This window comes from Bombus bifarius, unplaced genomic scaffold (assembly GCF_011952205.1).
Source record: "Bombus bifarius isolate JDL3187 unplaced genomic scaffold, Bbif_JDL3187 scf7180000008297, whole genome shotgun sequence".
Taxonomy (NCBI): domain Eukaryota; kingdom Metazoa; phylum Arthropoda; class Insecta; order Hymenoptera; family Apidae; genus Bombus; species Bombus bifarius.
This window is the reverse complement of record NW_022884576.1, coordinates 829433-852284: the sequence shown is the minus strand read 5'-3', so window position 1 is coordinate 852284 and position 22852 is coordinate 829433. Positions and strand designations below refer to the sequence as shown.

The 22852-nt window shown below is 27.5% G+C and overlaps 1 protein-coding gene across 5 annotated transcripts; it reads left to right on the top strand.

The window, feature by feature from the left end:
* Window positions 1-19743, top strand: LOC117212446 (NK-tumor recognition protein-like). Of its 5 annotated transcripts, XM_033457301.1 has the most exons (15): window positions 1-294; window positions 521-637; window positions 1431-1546; window positions 1614-1737; window positions 1812-1995; window positions 2134-2418; window positions 2487-2707; window positions 3478-3606; window positions 3973-4075; window positions 4160-5084; window positions 7714-8139; window positions 8228-8365; window positions 14241-14429; window positions 14504-14649; window positions 18797-19743. In XM_033457301.1, exons 2-15 carry the CDS (start codon window positions 569-571, stop codon window positions 18910-18912), a joined length of 3171 nt encoding a protein of 1056 aa, XP_033313192.1. In that variant the 5' UTR covers window positions 1-294; window positions 521-568; the 3' UTR covers window positions 18913-19743. The 5 variants fall into 5 exon arrangements, with proteins under 5 accessions (XP_033313192.1, XP_033313193.1, XP_033313194.1 ...); XM_033457302.1 differs by lacking the exon at window positions 521-637; XM_033457303.1 differs by lacking the exon at window positions 3478-3606.
* The last annotated feature ends 3109 nt before the right edge of the window (window positions 19744-22852 follow it).

The following is a 22852-nucleotide window of genomic DNA, read 5'->3' as shown; positions in this document are numbered from 1 at the left end:
ACGTGCGCTTATGATGTGTGTGCCATGTCATGTATACGTACTTACGCGCGTGAAGAAGCGTGATTCGAACCTAACAAAGAAACTCATAACATAATTAAAACGGGATGATTGTGTAGCATCAGAGACATTACAAATTAAATTTTTATCAACACGTAATATTATATTAGACAAACAAATTATGGTTTTATAGAATATTTCTAACATACGTATTTAAATTTTTCGCTAAGGATTCTATATTACTTCATTTGACAGTTTGATGTCTGTCGATAGTTAATATTTTTACACTTCTAAAAGGTAATTAACTGTAAATTCCATATTATCCCCCTTTGAATTTAATTTTTAATAACTTTCAATACTTAGTTTATACTAAATAGTTATACATTATTTTATACATTGATTGTAATACATGTACAGCAAAATTAGAATCACTTTGTTCGAATATAACCTCAAATAAACGCGTGGTTTAGAAACAAGATATGAAATATTCTGTTTATTGTATTTTTTAATGCTTTATTTACAGACTGCTGCTGTACAATAATTTTTTAGTTTATCGTTAAAAATTGTTGTCATGGAGACTGGATTTTTAAATTTTCACGATGAAGAACAATTTTCAGACTTTTCATTATCTTTGGAACAGGTAATAAATATGTTACATTTTTGTTAAATAGTACATATTAGCATAATTATTTATTTGAGTTTTAACAATGTAAATTTATATAAAGATTTTATGTTATAATAAACATCTATAGAATATTAATCAGGTATAAATTATGCATTATATTTTATATTATTAGTAATTTAATTTCATATATATTTTATTTAAATTAATGTGTTATTATTGCATGGCATTCATAAATAATTAAATAAGTTTTGAAAAATGGATGTATAAATATACATAGACATGTGTGTCATTAATTTTGGACAAAATTTATATATGACGTTTTCTTATTTTATAGTCCATTTAAAGAGTCAGATATTTATATGAAATTTTAAATTGTGAGTAATACTATAGATAATTGTTTTTAGATATAATCGTATATATTGTATAATTGTTATAATCTTAGTTGATTATTATTACACATATTTAGAAGATCTGTATTTATTTATTATTTTGCTGCTATTTTATTATACTTTTATACTTTATACATTAAAAGCAAATAATATAATATAACAAATACAAAGAAGAAAAACAAAGTAACATATTAAAATAATTACACAATGAAAATTTATTCTTAGTGATTTTAAAGGACCTACCAATTTTGAATGTGTGTAAACATTTTTCTGTAAACTATACAATTATTAAATTAATACTAAATTAAATTATATGTACTATAAATTTAAGGTTTAGTATTACTAAAACAATTCAGGTATAAATATTTCTTTTAAAATTTGAAACATATATAAAATAAATATATACCATGTTTCAACAGAATTTAATGGAAAAACCCCAAGACCTATTGATACATATGGTTGAAAATGATTTTGATTATATGGAAACTCATCTTGATATTACAAATTCTACTAATGTATGGAAAAAAGAACATGAGTGAGTATAGTATTTTTTTAAAAATCATAAAATTGAAATTTTATTACTGTGTATTATGTTATTTCAGACATAATGAGAGTGTGGATGAAATGTCAGATTCAGAAATTTCTACACTTTCTAAAATTGATAGTATTAAAGAAGATTTTGCAAAAGTTCTTACAGATTGGCAAGAACATATTGGTTACTTACAGGTTTTGCTAATTCTTTGGTTCGTTAAATTTGCTATTTTTAATGAATGAATTTGTCACTTATGATTCTTTTTTAGACTTCAGACATGGATGAATACATGGATATTATAGGATTAAGCATGAATGGTACAGATAAAAAAAATTTTTGCACTGCAGAAAGCATAATTCAGGATGAACAAGCAATACATAGTTTAGAATCTAATTTGCTTATAATGAAACAAGAGGAGTTAGGGAAAGAATCTTGTCTCTCATCTTCTCAGGGTAATTACAGTACATCAGATATAAAAAGCACTAATAAGGGCATAAATTTATTTCATTTGACATATACTGGATTGGCAATCAGTACCACCTAATGACAAAATCTGCTAGAGTTATTATATTTTATATTATATTTTATAGAGTACATGACAGAAGGTAATACATATTATAAAATTGATGACTTTATGGAAAGTGATAGCAAAAAAATAGAGATAGAAACAAAATCATCATTGATAGAACCGAAACATTCAAAAAGTCAAAATAAGTCAAAAAAGAATATACATAAATATGATAGTATAGGAAAAGATATTAGTGCAAATTTGTTTTTAAAGCAAAAAAAGAAAAGGGAACCAAAATGCTCACAGCACAATAAAGATATACAAAATGGTGGTCAAGATAATAATAAAACTACAAATCAATTACCAGGTATATTTGAACAAAGATATATATATTTACAATAGTTATTAGTAAATAATTTCTTCGTTATTATTAAGTTCTGGAAGCTGGAGATGTTAAGAGTTTACTTGAGCAATTTGAAGCTTCCGAAAGTACTTTAGTATCAACTTATTCATCTGCTGGAATGAATACAGAATATGAGCCAGATTCATCTATGAAATCTAATGAAATACAGCAATGTATAAAACAGCCTCAAATTTCAGACTTACATAAAGATATTAGAGATGCTTTACCCAAAGAAGTCATCGAAAAGATAAAGGTAATTATATGATTAATTAATGAACTCTTTGGCAAAATTAAAGAATTATGAAAGCGCGATCAAGAAACTGTCATTTTCTTACTGATATAACTTAACTTCTAAAGCAAAGTTGTACAGCAATTTATTTATAGTCATTTTGAAAGGTAAATGATTTTATCTTCTCAAGTTAATTTTCATGGATGAGATTTTTACAAAAACAAGGCTGGGAGGTCAATATAGCTTTTTTCTTTTTCAAAAATTTTGCAAACTAGAATGTGATTTAACATTTCTTCCCATGATTTCAAATTAGTATAAATTTGAATATTAAATCATCTATTTTAGAAAGTTCTTTTAGAAATCCAGATACATTTCTTTTTTTGTTTATTTGTACAACTACATATCAGCTTTTAAGTAATTTTTGTAGAAGGTATGCTTAAAGTTTCAAGTGCATGAATGATTTTAATTGCAAACAAAATTTTGTAACCGCATGAAATTACTTGACCTTGTAAAATTTGGATAAAGAGAAACTCATCTAATCTTTCAGCTTCTCTTCTTATTGTAAAATCTTCCAAAAAATCAATTTGGGAAGGTGAAAAGAAACTTCACTTTCCAAAATAATTGCAGGCAAATTATTGTATGATTTTTCTGTATTAAATAATGTCAATCAATAATTTTTTGTTTAAATTTTGCGATATTTGCTTTTGCCATTAAAATGTATGTATAACAAGAAAATCAATATTTGGAATAAAAATAAACATAAAAATTGACTATATTGTATTATGTTATATTAGACATCTGCACGTAAAAAGATGATTTCAATAATACCTGCAATGTCTAGTAATCAAAATAATGGTCACAGTAATGGAACACGTATGCAAGATGCTGCTGCATCACTTTTTCGAAACAAGCTATTGAAAATAGTTAAGTATAAAGAATTTATAACAATATATTCATCTTTATATATTTCTAATGTATAAAAATACATTTAAATCATTAACTTGTTTAAGATAATAAACAATTAATCTTTTTTGAAGCATTAGAATATATAAATTAGATATTAGAAGAATTCTTAGAATTGGATCTCACATTATGAAATATTTCATTTGTATTTCACCTCCGCAGTCGTAAACAATTTTTTTACGTGTTATTATTATTATGACAGTAATTTTCTTTATTGATTACGCTTGTTATTATTATTATCAATATCATTTACATTATTACTATTGTTAGATAATCATAGCGTTTGAATAAGTGTAAGTAATATAATAATTATCATATTATATTAGGTGACAAATAATACTAAGAGTAAAACCATCGATGGTGGATTAGTTCAATTGGATCATGATTATTGTAGTATGAATTCCTGTATTAAAGGTTTAGATAATAACAGTGAGTATGAGAAACAGTCTAGTGACAGCGAAGAAGTGATTACTATTAAGAATGACAATCAAGACGTATCTCATTATTACACAGCATATGAAAAACAATCATTTTCATCAGATTTGAATAAAAGTTTCATGAAAAATACAGAATATTCAACTGACAGCAATTCAAAGAAGGATAGTGGTTTGGAATCAGGTGAAGTAAGTGATAATAATGAAGAGCAGTCAGGAGTTACAACAGTTAGTGATATTCAAGATAATAAACCTACAAAACAACTGCAAAATGAAACAAAGATTTGTAGAAAAGAAACATTAGCAAGCAAGGGAAATTGCCAACAAATTAATATTTCAAGGAATACTACCAGTTGTGTTATTTCACAAAATAAAAGTACATCTACAAGTAATGCAATACCTCAGATGAAAATACATTCAGCTCTAGCAGCAAACATTTTGCAGATACGACAAGATGTCTTAAATAAAACAAAATCTATAAAAGCAGGAAGTCAAAGAACGAAACAAATGGTTTCTGTATTAAAAAAACCACTTAATGTACAAGTACCCGTTGTAAAGACTATTTCCAATGAAAATATAGTAACTACTACTAATAGTTTACATGATAAGGTGCAGAATATAATCGTCCAAAATAGCGTAAAGACATTTATAAAGGAGGAAGAAAAAAAACCTCCCCGTAAAAAATTAAATCTAGCAGAATATAGAAGTAGAAGAGAACAGAATCGCAGTGATAATAGTAGAACAAATTCACCATTGCAACCTATGACATTAGTATATATCCATCATGCTTCCACCACAACTGAACCTATTAAGGATGACCCTAAAAATTTAATTTGGTCAGAAAGAGAAATTGTCTCAGTTTTAAAACCAAAATTAGATGTAGATGAGAAAACGGTTCGTCCAAAACCACTCACTTATGACATAGGAATTCAAACTTATGAAACAGTATTTGAATTTCCTCCAAAATCTTTAATAGATGTTGATGAGAGACACAAGCAACGAAGGTAAGAGTACAAAAATATAGATTGTTAAGAGCTGTTATCTGAAATAACTCTATTTATTAAGGGGTTATTCTGATCTAGAAATTTGAAAAAATCGAAAATTTTTTTTTCACGTTTCCAAAGTTTAGACATTCAAGAATATTCCTTTAAAAGGATTTTTCAAAATTTCAATTATTTTATGAGTTACAGCCATTTTTGTGACGCAGCATCTGCTCCGGTCCGACCGGGGCCAATGTGCAATAAACGGTAGACGCTGCCCGAGTACCTACGTCTCAAAACTTTAAACGCGTTTTTCTCGGAACTACTTTTTTCGAGTTGGCGTGCACGATATCTCAAGTTTTAATGAACCGATTTATTTTAAATTTGGTCTGAATATTCCTTATATACTCCTCTATCGTCCGAACCACGCTCAGCTCAAAATCTTTAATATTACTATTTTTTAAACGTTCGGAATTGTCAAAAAAACGTGCGAAATAAGAAATTTTTTTTCAAACGGCCGTCATTTTGTAAAAAAAATGTTGTATTGACTTTTCCAAGATTCAGACAACGGCGGCATCCATACTAATTAAGAATCCATTCGCATTTTTTGTTTCGGATGACCAGAAGGGTTGATATCATGCACGCCACGACACCCCATTTTTTTGACAGTACCCACTTTGCCAGCTCATAACTTTTTAAATATTGAGTTTTTTTCAGTGAATTTTTTACATAATCTCGAAATATCAATAAACAAATGCTAAAAAGAAGGATAGCAAAAATATTTTTTGTTTCTCTTGTACAGAGCGTCAAAAATCGCCCGAAATTCATGCCTCTAGACCAGAATACCCCCTTAATTTTATCAAAAAATGTTTTATAAGTCCTATTATATATATTCGTCGTAATTTTCGTTTCAAACTTTTGAGATATTTTTTGAGACATTAGAGAAACCTCTTTTTTTTTATATAGTACCATACATTTGTGTCAATATTACCTTTAGCTAAAATATAGATGGCCTCAAAGACCTATAATAAGATGATTTTGCATACATCAAATATGATGTACTTTATATAAAATATTTTTGTGTTGTCAAATTTATAAATTAATTTCAGATTATGCTTATTAGCTGATTATGTTATATTATGCGTATAATGTGTTATAATATGTTATAATATATGTTATAATGTAATATATAATATAATATATTATGCAGTGTATCAGTATAAATAGATATCTACCTAATACATATCTTCTTTGTCTCTAATGATATGGTTTGTCTTTAATCTTTGAATAATTTTGAACAAGAGCAGAAAGAAATATTCTTTATAGTCATTTTTTTTTAGTCTTTTCAAAATTATTAGTATCTTTTGTATGAAAACATATATCTTTTTCAAATATATCTTATAGTTGATATTATAATATTTTCAAATATATCTGACTTATAAACTTGAGATGACTTTAAATCAGTGTAAAATTGTGAATTTACTATTTATCTGACAAACAATCAAAGTGATCAAAGTGAACGTGTCTATGGGTACCTTTCGAGTTCCTTAAAACAGATGATCACAGATCGTAATGCTTAAATCTTTCTATCCAATTATCTGTGTGCATGATCATTAAATATCTAACGAATAGCTATTCAAATATTCTATGAAAAATTTCCAAATCATTGGATTGGATATAAAGATTCAGTATATTACCACTTTTGATGTCATTGGACGTTCTTCTTTGGAGAAAAATAAGAAAAGATGTTTATAGACAATAAATTATTAATTCAGAAGATGTATGAAATTGTTTAATTAGAGTTCATGCTGCTGTCAGCAGCAAAAAAATAATTGAAGAGCATCACAATCAATAATTTTTTGTTGCAGAAAGTATATATCAGCTGATATTTCACTTTGTATCTTTGTAATCTCAACTTTGGAATTCAATCACGTTTTTATTGTTCAAGATTATAATTTACAGCTGAAATTTTTTGCTTTAAACATTTTTCGTATCATTATAAAGCAGATATTTACGTGTTCTTTACTGTGTATATTCTCCTGTATATTTCTTAAAAGGATTCAGAACTTCCATTATGAGAAACTGGTCTTGTAATTAAATATAACTAAACAACCAAATATTATTATAAATGGATGAAATTTTATTGTTTTTTTTTTATAATCATCTGTCTTACTATATTTACTTTGTATAATGCCCTCTTTTTGAGTTAAAATAATCTTAAATAACATACATATTGCATTTTCATTTTTATTAAAACATCAAACTATTTTTGATAATAACATCTTTAATTTTTATCTAGTTATCCAGAGATATGTATTGTATTCAACTTAATCTTTTACTGTTTAAAAGCATACTTATATTCAATGTAATATTTTCTATTATCATATTGTAAAGTGGAAGATGTTAATTCGTACCAATGTAATTATATTTATCTATGTATCACTCAATTCTTTGGGTTTAAACATAAGTATAATAGAATATGAATAAATAGGTACCTAGGTTTGGTTGAAATGGAGAATGGAAACATTTAAAAAGTGTTTATCTTTAGTTTTGAGTTCTTTTAAGATGTTTTGTAATTTAAGAAGAAATATAATTTAAATTAGATAAATATTTGCTAATAATGTATATTACCATAAAATTTCATAATTTTCAGGGATAATAATGTACGGGATAAAAATCAACGATCTAATAAAAAGCTCGGAATTGGTTCCAACTCAAATCGATCTAAGTCAAGAAGTAAAAGTAAAAGCAAGAGTAGAAGCAGAAGCAGAAGTAGTAGCAATCGAAGTAGATCTCATAAACGAAGTAATACACGTCATCGAAGAATAAGTCATCGGCGTAGCTCCGTTAGCTCAAGCAGTAGTTGGTCATCGCGTTCACATTCACGTTCGCGTTCACGTTCGAGTTCACGTTCGCGTTCACGTCCGCGTTCACGCTCACGTTCGCGTTCACATTTCCGTTGTCGCTCACGATCAGATACGAGGTCTTCTTTCAGTTCGGAATCAAGATATTCACGATCGCGTTCTAGATCGACTAGATCAAGATCCCAATCATCCTCTCGATATTCTAGTTGTTCCAGGTATATAATTATGAAATAGATTTTTTAATAAAAATTTAATGAAGGCGATCAATTGTTCAATTTAACAAAGTTGTGAAAATGTTTACAGATCTTCATCTCGTTCAAATTTCGGAAGAATTAAATGGTCAAAAAGGAGAAGAAGACGAGACAGGAGACACTATATAAGTTACGACAGGCATAGACAACATTCTGCAGGAAGTTATCATAGCTACAGAGATTGGAGAAGGTAAGTGATTTGTATTTATAACGTTTTCAAAAGATATAAACTTTGAAATTTATAACTATAGTAGTTATAAATTTATAACTATAGTAGTATTAAAAGATTGCTAAATCTTTATTTCTAAAAAGGAAGTGGAATTGGAATTCTGCAACTATTAAGTGGCTGATCGAAATGAAACTTGGTAAGTATCATGGAGACAGATAGTGGATCTGAAATATGAAAACTAAGTGTTGGCAATACACGCGATCAAAAAATATGGTTCATATACATATGTATCCATGTCAGTCTGGTGGCAGCAGCGTTGTCGTTTTTTTCTTTTTTTTTTTTTTTACCAGCTGTAGTACATTTAGTCCAAACTAACACCAATACTTTTTGAAAGATTCATATTTTAAAAGTTGTTTTCTTCGCTTATTACGTGTCTCTTTGACATATACTTACATGTATCTATCAGCTATATACTTTACACACTTGCAATAACAACAAACAGAATTTTTTAATAGATAAAGTGCTAAAGATGAGATTTTATATTTCAAATCCACTATCTCTCTCCATGATATGTAGCAAATTTTATTTCAAACGACTACCTAATAATAAAATTCCACATAAAAGAACGAAATTGACAGCTTTACTAGCTAGATAGCAAGATCTGTATCTTTTGACACCAGAACAATGACCTAAGCATGTTTCCACATGAAATACTTGCATATTTGAACGAAATTTAGACATCCAGCATGAATGCGATTAATTTAGTATAGTATATGGAAGAAAATCATCTCTAATATCTTAATTATAAGCAAAATGTTTTCACAACAAAAGATCCACAAACAATGTTTAATGTGTTATCTTTAAATATCAATAAACTTTCAAATCCTTTTTTCAGAAGTATCTAGAATCTTGTCATAAATATTATATAAGCATTAATGTTCAAATTCAACTCAAATTTTATGATGCATGTTATCAATAATAGATTAAATTTGATAAATGATGTTCTTTACTTGATCTTATAGAAAGAAATTTAAATGGACAAATCTGGAGATCTAAATAGGTAGTTAATTGATATTTTAGGAATAAAACTCTCTAATCATGCTCGCTGCAAATTGATTTCATTGCTTTATTGGATATAATTTTTTTGGAAGTCTTTAATGTCGTTTAAAATCATTTTGATACATTACCGTATTAGTCGTAATATTTTTAATTTTTGTTATAAAAGAAATTTAACTTCCATTTTTAAGATTGAAAATGAAATCTTTAATAGTGGTGCCCGGATTCTCAAAAATCATAGATGTCCTAGTTCAGTTCGGGTCGGAAAATATTAGCCAGAATCGGATGGGATCCCGAAAGTGTCCCACTACATGTATAATATATACCTACATATATATAATATGTATTTAGACACGAATAAACGGGTCGGGTCCCGAAAGTATATTTTATACAACACAGATATACGTTTATATTAAAAGATGAACAGGTAGTGACAAATATAGATATTTTATTGTAAGTTATAATACTGAAAACAATTTCTCTACATCTACGCCGCGCTAGTCCACGAACCGGTCCGTCAGAAATTCCCTGTCGCTCCACGCGAAAGCTATTATTGTTTATACGCCTGAGATAATACTATTATAAAGTTATGATATAAAAGTTATTCTATATATAAATGCAGTTTTTATTTCTGCTTGGGATCTCTGAAATAATTTTTCTATTTTCACCGACTCACAAGTGCAAAAAGGCTAAAAGCCACTGCTGAATATTGTCTAGTAGAAATTTTAACTTAATAGACGTAACAATATTTTCTGCATTAGAAATATGAATTAATTATCCTTTCTTATTGACATAATTATTATAAGCATTATCCCTGGGAATATCGTGAGAAGACCAATGGATGAGAAATAAAAGAGCAATTGTTTTAAACCTTTTAAATCCTAAGTTTTGAATAATTTGATACAGGAAATATTGTTACGCTTAGTATAGATCAAAATTTTTAGCAGTCAACGTAGAGGAATTATGCTTGTTACATTATAATTTAAAATAATGTACGGTATATAAGTATACTATAGTAAGTATGTATATTTAATATCTGTTACTATTTCTCCGTCTTTCGATATAAATATATACCTTTATGTTGTATGATGTATACTTTCGGGATATTCTCCATATTCCTGTGTATATGTACAAGTGACAGTAAAACATTGAATATTGGATTATGTAGCACCACATACATATATAGCATTCGTCTGAACTAATTTTCGTTAAGGTTAATGCTTGTGTAGTGAGCCATAATATACCAGTAGTCATTTTTTTATAGATAGAGGATTTTTATAAATTATTATGTTACTTGTGATATTTTTTCTTTTTGTTTAACAATAAATAACGATAAATATAAAGGAATAGAATAACAAGTCTTACATCATCAAATATATTCGAGGTAATTTGCGACATACATAATTGCTATAAGTCATTACTTCATACTTATGACGTTATCTCCGTATGAATCATTGTACACAAATATAGATATATGCAAAGAAAAACACGAAGATGATAAAAAATGTAAATAATAAATTAATCCACATAAGTTCAGCTAATTAACATTGTCTATAAAATGAAATTTCCTTTCATAAATGTTAACAGATTTTTCAAACGGTAAATTATTCATTGGATTGTATCTTTGAAAAACACTAAAAAATGTTTACTAGGTAAAACCGGCAAATATAAACATTATTGGAACACTGTATATATAGAATGTTTCATATAATTTTATCATTTGAAAAACATATAATTAAAATTTCATAAAAATACTTCCTACAAAAATTATATAGTTTTGTGAAAGCTAATGTAATTACCATAGAGATATCAATTTTTAAAAATAAAATTCTGTTTGCATATAAGTTATAAAGGAATGAAATTTTTTCATGTGTAGGAGATTAATCAAAATATTACTTCGCATAGAAAATCAGAAAGAAAATTTGTTTGTACAACATTTGATGACCTCGTAGGGCGAAATTATCTTTAAAGAAGTCATCATATATACAGACGCATAAAATACAGCATTACACTAAAAAATCAAAATTAACATATTTTATTTTATTGCCTTTTTGTTATAGAATAAAAATATCCTTATTATCCTTTGGTCCCTACAATAGTATGTAATTTTTGTAAGAAATATTTTCATACAACTTTAATTATAACCAAGATTTCTTAGGTGATAAAATTATATGAAATAATATATTTTAAAAAATGAAGATCGTCTCAAAAGTGAACAAATTTTATTTGAAACATTTTTTTTTAATGACGAACAATTTGTAAGATAATCGTAAGAAAGGATTACAACTTTGGTCTGTATTTATACACAAGTATGTAAATAGGAACGTCTAAATATTTCTCTCTTTACATACACGTATGAAAAGACAAAAGATAAAATCAAACTGTTGGAAGCAACAAAGAAAATGATAAAAGGAAATATTTTACCAAGATCATACTATTCGCGAGATTTCGAAATTATAATGACAATCTGATTGTATTTTTTTTAAGTGAAGTAATTTTTATTTTCTCTGGTAGAACTAAGAAATTGTGATAACATACGTATCGTTTTGATTAAAACATTTTAATCTAAAGCTAATACATATTCTTGCATATTAGTTCATATATTTATATAGTTCAGTAGGATTAGTTCTTTATATAAAATATACGTATCAATAGTATAAAAATATAGAAAAAATAGGGATGACTTTATATTTTTTAAATAACTTTATTTGTAACATGTTAAGTTATTAAACATTTCAATTATTGTCCCCTTTTTATTTTTTTTTTTTTTTTCTATTCCGGGACTACTAACTAATTTTAATAGCAAAATTCTGTTACTGTTACTGTTACTGTTATTTAAAGCCTTTTCTAGTCTCATTTTCACGATTTTACATAAGATAAGATGTTACAACACTAGCAAAAATATGCTCTGATTGTACTATGCTCTGAATGTACTATGATTTTGTCTCACTAAATATGAATTTCTACAAAAGCAACATTCTATATGTATGTTTTCATATGATGTGATGTGTAATGTACTTACTTAATGTTAAAAAATTATTTGTCATCGTTTTGAAGGTTATTCTACATATTCGGATTGGTGAAAGTCTCTTTTAAAAAGTTACTGCAACATTGACTTTGGTCTTGAAATTTAAGATGAATATTTTTCTAATGCATCATATTCTATTCACTATGAGAATCAAAAGTTTCAGAGGACCGCGGGTTAACTCAACTGTTCTCTTAGAAAAAATTATTAAAATTTCATTAATTCTATGAAAGGTACCCAGCAATTGTGGTACAGTCGGCGGTAGCATGATTTTACGTTAAAAAGGAAGTCGAAAATTTAGAATAAAATTTTTTTTATATAATGCTTCGTTTTCGAGAAAATCTGGCTTGAAAATTTATCAAATATATTTAAATTTGGCTAATTACAAACTAGTTGTGAGTCAACAATCAGCAGGTGGTTATTCTACGTGCGAGAAGTGTAAAATGAAAATTTTCCGTATCAAGCTTTATTTTCAAGAAAGTATAGTTCAAACATGTTTAGTTAAGAACTGGTCTGATATACGCACATAATAAATTTTCAAATTTACTTTTCTCGAAAACTTAACATTTATTTTGCATTTCTTACTTATTTTTATATGAAGAATAATCTTTTGTCAATGATTTACTTTGTTCAATCCGGAATTAGACAAGCTCAATTACAATTAGCTATACTTGATAAGTTCTCAAATTTGATTTTCTAGAAAGTGAATCGTCATATGAAAAAAATTTTTTCTATAATTTTGTCTCGTTTTTTCATATAGAATCACAATTATTGCCTATTATACCACAGTTATTGGGACAACTAAAACTCATTTTCTTTATAGCAATATACTAGCTGCTCGTCCGCGGCTTTAGCCAAACGATATTTATTTTTATGGTAAATTTATGTTTGTTACTCTCTGAACATTTATGAATTATGAATATCTCGTCTCTTTGACTTGAGTAGATAACTCTAACTTTAGTGACTTTAGAGATACGGTTATCCTTTTAAAACAAATTCTACCCCCTTTATATTCCCTCAGGGTTCGTCTTCCCAAAAATCCTTTCTTATCTTATGCCGACGTCATAAAAGAAATATTATTTCCAAATTTTGCGTTTCTAAATACAGTGATTTGGGTTGGGCGTTGATAAATGTATCAGTCAAAGGGTTTACCTTTTATGTACATATGTATATAGATCATAACATAGATAAAATTTGTTTTTACATGATGCAATACAAAAATTTAACCCTGAAATTCAAGATCGAGTTTAGTTTTGCAGTAATATCTTAATGGATCTCCAGTGATTCGAAAGTATAGGAAAAGTGTAGGCCATGACAAACAATTTTTTAGCAGTCCATACAGACTATGGATAATATATTAGAATATCTTGATTCATGTACTTTTTTAGAAATGAACAAGAATATTGAGTACGCTATCATTTTATTCCGGACTGTTGGTTTTATTGAACTGTTTATATATCACATTATTGAAAAATACATATGCGAAGTAAATGACTATTTAGAAAGTAAGTATAAGCTACTTACTACAATAGTATTAGCTAAAGGAAGTATAGAAAAGTTAGGATATACAGGGTGGTTGATAATTCTACGTAGAATCACCCCCTTTCCGCTTGTACCACCAGTTACCAACCACCCTGTATAACAGATCTACGTTTTATCTGAGTATATTTTATTTAAAATTTTTAACTTTAATTCCACAACTGTGTAGATATGTATATCTATACTTTAGAATAAGCTATATTTTTATTATAATTATAATTTTTCAATGTTGACTTATTTGTTTAACGTAACGTTTTACATTTTTATCTATGTTAGATCACCAACAACTTCATACCGCCGATCTTATGATAATTGGTACGACCGAGAGAAACAAAAACAAGTGGAAGAGAGAAGAGTGATTTACGTTGGGCGCTTGGATGAAGCAATCACTAAAGCTGATTTACGTAGAAGATTTGAAACTTTTGGTCCTGTAGTAGATATTAGTATACATTTCCGCGAACATGGGTAACTTTCTGATATTTTACAATTCTTTGTTATACTCATTGCATATCCTAAACTAAATATATTTTATATTTTAGTGACAATTACGGTTTTGTAACCTTTGCTTATAAAAATGACGCATATGAAGCTGTAGAACATGGTAATGATGATCCCACTTTACCTAGATATGATTTATGTTTTGGAGGTCGTCGGGCTTTTTGCAAAGTAAAATATGCTGATCTTGGTAAGAATAATTATATTACACTATATGCATATACATACATAGAAAGTAGCAATTTACTTTAGGAAATTGTAATGAAGATCTGATTTTAACTAAAATTTCTTTACGAGTTTACTGGAAAATCTTTAAGTACAAATAATCTTCTGCATAAGTTACTACTTGAAAAAATATTTGATATGTGCTGTTTAGATATACATACATATATATATGTACATATATACATATGCATATATATTGAAATTTATTGCTAAATGAAAATTGTTTACCAAAATTGAATTTGTATATGTTTGAATAATTCAGGAATTTATCTAGACAATATCATTTATAGCAAATATTTAGCTATTGTTATAATACCAAGGAACCATTAAGATGTGCGAGTGCACTGATCCTGTTTGTTAATGAGTAATGATTTAAAATGTTACTTATCAATGTTAATACATTGGTTGAAATTAATGATGATAGATTCTAAACCCCTTGCAAATATTTCTAAAATAGTACTGATATAAACTTTAATTATTCAATATTGTCTGGAATAGTTAATTATTTTCAGTAAATACGTTTTCTTACTTTTGTGTTTGTAATGTGGATGGTAATCCAAATATTGCTTTTAAACTTCATAACCTTTTTAATGTCTAGTCACTTCAAGATCTTAATTCATATATGACGAAATACATTTACACTATATGACAAAAGTAACAGTGATTTTGAGAAACTCAAAGAAAATAAGTTTGACGAAATTAGTTTATCACATTATATTCTGTCCTCAAACATTTAAATTAAATATCAAGTATCTATTTATACTATTGATAATATATTTAAAAAAATTAACTTTTTGGAATAGTATTTAGATAGCTGCACTATTTATTAAAAATTTGGTAATTTTCAAATTCCATAAGTCGCTTCTTAAACTCTTAAGATACTAGAAAAATTTTTTTCAATTTCAGCTTTTAAAAATCATTATCACTGCGTCAGCATTGGTTTTGGCATTGACTTAAAGACAATACGTATTAAATATTTTTTCAAAATCAATGCTTTTACGTTTTAAGACATTCGCTTATAAATAATTCCACAAATGTATACAATATATAACATATAAATAATGATAGCAGAATGATAACGTATGATAACAGATTCAGGTAATGATTTCAAATGCAAAATATCGTCAACGTATTATTCTTAAAATTAAATAAGAAAAAATATTATTAATCTTAAACATTTGGGAAAAATTACAAAATCTTTCTATCCGACAAAATAATCAAAATTACTTCTTGGTAATATAGGCAGGAGTTATTAGCGTTACTGTTAACTATAAACAACATTTGCACAAACAGTTGGTCGAATTTCTGTTAAGAAAAATTACACAGTACAATTACATGTGTATATGTATACAGGATGATACATGTAAAGCGTGACGATCGAATATTGTCGAAAATATTGGTGGTACAAAAAAATGTAGTTAAGAAAATCTAATGTGTTCTCGAGGCTACAACTTTCCTCATAATTAAATTTTTTGTACATTGAGGGATCAAGGACATTTCAAGACTATCAGCATTTTTTAAAATAAAACTATATATTTTTTAATTTATTAAGTATGGTCCACTTTAAGATGAATTCAATGACTATAGTCATTCAAGGACAATCAACGTCACAAGTAAAGAAAAAGTCATTATATGACTTTAGAAAAAGTCCTTCCAACTGTATTCATAATATTGCAATGTTTACAATTTACGATGTTTACAATTATTTGAGCAGAAGTTCCAAGTATTGCTCTCTCACTTGTATACATTTCATGAACCCATAATAGAACTTCATATATCCTAATTTTTTGTGACATAGATTGACTTTGAGTGATTATAGTTCAATTAATTTTGTTATAGACTATATAGTGTATAGACTAGATAGTGTATTAAAAATATATATAGTATCATTTTAAAGAAAAGTGATAATTTTGAAATGTTATTAGCCCCTTTGTATACAAAAAATTCAATTACATGACAAGTTGTGGTTCCTAGAATACTTTAAAATCTTTTTAACATTTTTTTGTATCGCCGACATTTTCGACAATATTCAGCTGTCACGCTTACCTTATCCTGTATTATTACACAAGGTGAACCACGAAACGTGATCAGCTTAAATTATTCTGTTGTTAGTGGTCCAATCAAACATTTTTTTGTCAACTCTTTTTCCGGAGTTTTCAAGGTCACTACTTTCAGTTTTTTGTAAATAAACCAATAATCAGAACCGAGGAAAGATTTAAAAAATAATAGTAAATCTGTTCGGATAAAAAAAATATTTATTTTCCTATTTGTTAAATTCGTCTCAATATCCACTAAAAGATAGATGTAGAAAAATTACAGATTTATCTACAAAAAGCTGAAGATGATCTTGAAAACTCAAAGAAAAAAAAAGAAGAGATTTGACAAAAAATTTATCATAATTATCTTAAAGCTCTTTTTGAACCATATTATCATAAAAAAAAATTTTCGATCGTCCCAGTAACAGAATAACCTAAATTAATCATGTTTTGTTTCACCCCATAAATGAAGAATGTCCTTGTATTTATTGAAATATAGTATTTTATTACTTGATTGGAAGATTGTCTAAGACTTAAAATTAGTAACAAATATTTTGTAAACAATATTTATCATCTTAAACATTCTATAAAGATATAAAGAAGTATGCGGATATATTTATAATGTTATGAGTACGGTTGCGACATTTTATTTTCCAAACGTATCCAGTAACAGTGTATTATATAGTCCATGAACGAATTTGATGTAAAATCCGCTAGAATTACTGAGAACTGAGGAGAACACCACGGAGTAGTAAAAGCTTGAAATCTCGTAGTTGAACCCGATGTAAAATTAAAAAATCGCGAAAAATATTAATCTCACAATTTTTAATTATTGAAATTTTTGAATGATATAAATCAAACGGCGAAGTTGTATTATATAGAAACATTTAATTATATCAAAATTGCTAGTTTAAATAATGATCAATTCAATTTGTTTTATAAATATAACGAACTATGATAATTAGCATAATTTTTATATTGGCATCTACCTGAACTGTGATCATAAAACTTGCCGCCATGGTCAAGGTGAACAATCCTGTTTGGGAGTTAGTTCTTGAACTTGTCAACTCATGAATTTTTGTTCATACGTCATTATATAATATTTTTTATATAACAAATTTTTGAATACCGGTATAATTGCATGGCATTTATAATTGAATATGTATTTCAAATTTGTATAATAAGTAACAAATTCATTCTTGTATTGTCATACCATTTCCAATTTCAATTATTTAATAATTTTGTTCCATCAATATTTCAAATTATTTACAGAAATATACAAATACAAATCCCAAGTTTTAAAGATATATTTGTATTTTTGTATGATAATCAAATTTATATCTTAAATGATATCATACAAATGTTTATTTCACCAATAGAATCAATCTTTTATCAGAATTATATCTTTTATAAAAGATATTGTGTCTAATATAAAAAAATAATATTTAAATAATTAAAGGAATAATAAAATTTATTAGTAGAGTAACTGTAGTGTTAGTTTCTGCATTTTGAATAACTAAAGTACATTACATCTTTATCTATCGAAACTAATATTTATCTATATATATATTAACTATAATGTTATTAATATTATCGATTCATCAATCTATATAAAATTACATATGATTTATTATTGTAATAAACGATTTCAAGTGTATGACATTTGATAATATCTAATTACTGTTACAAAATTTGAATCCTTTCTATCTCAAATGAAGTTTTATGTGCTAGTATTTCAAGTCTATTATCTTTGTATTTATTTTAATTGTGTTTTATTTTTGTAAAAGTTAAAGTTATTGTCACATTGCACTATTTTTTTACAATTCGATATAAAATAAAGAAATATTCACAGAAAATGAATTGTTACCTCATTATATTTGAGCAAAAATCTGTCCTGGAAAGATCTTAAAATTGAGAAATTTTCTGAAATTCATTAATAAATTAGAATTATCTAATAGTGACCTGTTTCTTATTATTCAAATGAAATATAAAGTTTAAAATAATAATTACAGATAATATATATATTCTATTGCAAAATCATATTAGAATATTCTAATATGATGTTATTTTTTACAGATGGCATGGCAAGCAGTTCACTTAATAGCGGGCACATGTTACAAAATAGTGAAGATAACACATTTGATCTTCTATTAAAAGAAGCAAAAGCAAAATTACGTAAAAGGAAGGTTTGACATATGTACTATTTGTTAGTTATAAATGTAATTTAAAAAATTAGCACAGAGATATCATCACTGATGATATTTGAAATAAAATTAAGCGAAGAGATCTATACTGGTATTTTCCATTAACAGAAATGTAGTAAAAGTTATATAATTGTTATAGACTATAAATAACTGTTGCAATATGGCATCTATAATGAAAGTAACAGTTAACTACTGTATTTTTTGAATTAATTGAAGATATCAGTAGCAGACATATGTATAGAATATTTCTTTAATCTATTTTGATATTTTCAATAATAATGAAAGTATTAGATCTTTTCTATATGAAAGTCTGTTTAGTTAAAAATATATAACTCTTATAGATTTATTTTACTCACAGTTTTTATAAATAATTTATTGAAGCTAATACAATATTAATTACAAGATTTCTGATATAGAAGCATTTAAGTTAAATAAAAAAAATTGTAATTTAAATAATTTTAACTTTGAACGTATGAATCATAATAATCATACATATTAGTTTAAAGCTATTTTTTACGTAGAAAAGGAAATGTATTTTCGTCGTCTTCGATACAAATATTATGCATTAATCGAGATAAAATGCATTATGGAAACTTAAGAACACCTTCATTATACCCTACTAAACTGTTTGTATGTTTGCATAGAAAAATGTAGTAACAAAAAAATAACAATCTGATAATACATTTACCCTATCTTATAATGGCTATAATTTCTTTAAGCAATTAAAGGTGCATTTAATGATTGTATAACATGGAATATGTGCATATTTAAATTTGCTGGATAAATATATAATATGGAATACATATGTGCATATTTAAATTTGCTTCGCTTACTTACAATTTGATATATAGATAAATTGAGTTCCATATATTTTCAAATTAAAATTTTTATTCATATATTATCGTACAAACTGTTAACTGTATTATCACTTTTTACCTTTAAATGTTATAAACTCGCAATAAACTTTTATCACATAAGAAGTTTTTATTTTTATATGAAGAGTAACATGGAATTTAAAAGATAGTGTTATTCTGACATTTATTACTTTCTTTTTTCAACATTTATCTGTTTGTTAGTTTTGTTTATTAATATAATGTAGAATTCCCAATATGATGTATTTATATAAACATAATTTAAAGGTAAGAAATGAACACATTTATTATAGATTTTCAAGTAAATATATTTTATTTCAAACCAAAATTAAGAATTCTAAGTACTAAGTTTTAGATTAAGTAAAAGTAATAAATATGATGCCAAATTGAAAAGAAGCAAATTGAAAATATTTATCCCTAATTTTGGGAACTATAATTTCTTTTACAGTAAAATATCAATCTCTATAAATTGTAATAAGTTTTATCAAATGTATGTATTGCTCATGCTGACTGGAGATTAACATTTAGTTAGCTTATTTTATCAATATAATTGTTTATCTTACTTAATTATCAATGTAGAATAATATAATAAATGAATCACAATTTAAAATATCTTTATTCGATAATAAAATGTACAAAGATAAGTACAATCGTTGAACTATATTGTCAATCTTTACTATTAAATTAAATACTGATCATTATTTACATTTTTTGTTCATAGATTAAAGAATTTTTATTTATTTTTTAATTTTATTATAATCCACTTTTATAGAACACAAAAAATATATTTTTTACATTATTTTTAATCTATAGTTATCCAGTATTATTTATTTACCAATAAAAATAAATATTTTACGGGTATCCGGCTGGCAATGGTAATAAATATTGATAGACATGGGACAGATTGGATATGCAACTAATTATCAAGCAATAAATTTCTCTTAAGATCATTTTTAAGATATTTGGTTTTTAGCAAAATAAAACCTACGAACATATTTGTGTGAATATTATGAAAAAATTATAAACATAGTATGTACAATTATACATATAATTCGTAAACGAATATTAGTAAATAGTTACGAAAGTAGAATATTAAAAGCATTTTGTGAACTACAAAAAATATCAATAAATACTTATAATTTTGAAAATAAATGACATTGTGGTATTAACAACATAAGATACACGTTTGTGTCTTAAAATCGAAAGGTATGTCATATACACATGTAACAATACATGAAATTGAATAGATTTTGTAAACTTTCAGTATGTGTAAACTAAAAATACGATGCTTTTTTCATGGAAAATAGAACTATTATTTTACTGGATCCGTTCGAATGATAGTCATGAGGTGAATAACTGCGTGATCTGCACTACCTAACCGTTTGCCTTTTGTTCCTTTCTGCAAAATTCTCCTTACTTTATCTTGAGGACCCACAACGTAGAAGTTTTTTTTCTTTCTTTTTTTGTACTTATTTAAATTTTACAATTTGTCCAGTAGGACATTTGGTAAAATATTATAGCGGTATACTAATATAACATGTGGGTGGCTACCCCCAGCGGGGTACCATTATCGTATTTGTTAGGTTATGTCCTTTGTGAGATCTGTTGGGTGTTCCCTTTTTAATCTTCTTTTTATGCTTGATGTGTCGACCGTTTACGCTGCCAGCCGGTTTGGGTGCGTTGCTATTCTTTCTCTGTACCTTCCTCAGACAGCAAACACAGCAGATAACAGTCATGTTCAGTTCTGCCCGAGCAGTCGAGCTAGGCGGACGTAAAATATAGTGCTTCTGACATAGTGCAAGTGAACCAACCAAGGATGGAAAAAATACCATCAATAAGAATACTAAACAAAGGAGAAACATACACTATAAACAGGGCAGTAGACCAACAGAACCCAATTAAAACAACAAGTGAAGTACAGGACTGCTCAAATACAAAGGAAATAGAAATGGAAATAATACAAGAAGACGACGTAAAGAGCAATACCAACAAGGATCTACCACAACATAACGAAAGCTGGAAGACTGTAACTCCCAGTAAAAAAAGAAAAATAAACTCAAACACAAACGATAGGAGGACCACAGAAACAGGAAGACAGCAATGGCTACAGTAAATTCCCACACAAAACTCCTTCAGCTCACTGACAGAAGAGATGGACACAGACCCTACAGAAAAACCAAGAACACACACGCCTAAGCCACCGCCAATTTACATAGACGCAAAAATAATAGACCCCCTCATTGACCTGCTAAACAGCACGGCAGGAAAAGAAAACTACACTATCAAACAGCTCAAACTGGACCAGGTAAACGTACAAACCAATACCCCAGAAACCTACAGAAAAGTAACTAAAGCGCTAAAGGAAAAAAACGCTAGGTATCACACTTACCAACCCAAATCCGACACGAGCTACAAAGCAGTAATCAGAGGTCTACACCCTAAAACAAATACAAACAAAATATGCGAGGAATTGGCCAAGATCGGACACCAGGTAAGAACGATCAACAACATAACCAGATTTGACACTAAGCAACCACTACCCCTATTCCTAATAAAGCTAGAACCGAAAAGCAACAACAAAGAAATATTTGAAATTTAAAAAATCTCAAACACAATAATCACAGTCGAGCCACCCAGACACAAAAAAGACATACCACAATGCATGCGGTGTCAACAATACGGACACACAAAAGCTACTGCAACAGAAACCCGGCGTGCGTCAAATGCGCAGGGCAGCACCTAACAGTGAACTGCCCACACACGGGAAAAATAAACGACGTAAAATGTCACAATTGCGGTGGAAATCACCCAGCCAGCTACAAAGGCTGCGTAGTCAGAAAACAACGACAAAGCAATCTTTTCCCGCCGATTCGAAACAGGACACACAACAATGTCCACACGCAACAGGACAACAAGAAATCTATGCCGACGCCAAATACACAGTACGTAATGAACAATAACCACACCAATACCAATACCGTTAGAAACCGAAGCTACGCGCAAGTAGTCAACCGGTCGTCACCCTCAGATAATCAAGAACAGAACAGCCACAGCAA